This window comes from Penaeus monodon, chromosome 22 (genome assembly GCF_015228065.2).
Source record: "Penaeus monodon isolate SGIC_2016 chromosome 22, NSTDA_Pmon_1, whole genome shotgun sequence".
In the NCBI taxonomy this organism is placed as follows: domain Eukaryota; kingdom Metazoa; phylum Arthropoda; class Malacostraca; order Decapoda; family Penaeidae; genus Penaeus; species Penaeus monodon.
Window position 1 is genome coordinate 4,579,394 of NC_051407.1, and position 387 is coordinate 4,579,780.

Here is a 387-nt window from a genome sequence, read left to right on the forward strand (position 1 = left end):
GACAGAAAGAAAGGGGGGGGAGGGGGAGTTCCTCTATTGCCGCCATTACCAAGGGCAGGAGGGCCGCCGGGCGCATAACAGGGGTGTGTGTTTTTTTCCCCTCACGTCGTGAGTGGAGGCTTGTGCACCTTCTTTATAAGGACGTGGCGCTCGGTTCCCTCCCCGAACGCCATCTTGCTTGTATTTGTGTATTTTGGGGGAGTGTATTAGTGTGTGTTTTGTTGGAGGGGGGAGAGGAGATAGGCAGGGAGGGAAGGAGGGGAAATGGAGGGGAGATAAAGAGAGAGTGGGAGGGAAGATGGGGAGGGGATTGGGATGATGAGTCACGTTTCGTATGATGCAAATGTAGTTGTGGCATCTGTCTGTGTTAATGTTGAATGCTGGGTA

The 387-nt window shown here is 53.2% G+C and overlaps 1 protein-coding gene across 1 annotated transcript in view; it reads right to left on the reverse strand.

The window, feature by feature from the left end:
- Nucleotides 1-173, reverse strand: part of LOC119586786 (vicilin-like seed storage protein At2g18540) — a 1,239-nt gene extending 1,066 nt beyond the window's left edge. The window contains exon 1 of the mRNA XM_037935505.1: nt 106-173. Within this exon, the coding sequence (XP_037791433.1) occupies nt 106-173 (68 nt within the window). The remainder of the gene's footprint in view (nt 1-105) is intronic.
- Between the last annotated feature and the right edge of the window lie 214 nt (nt 174-387).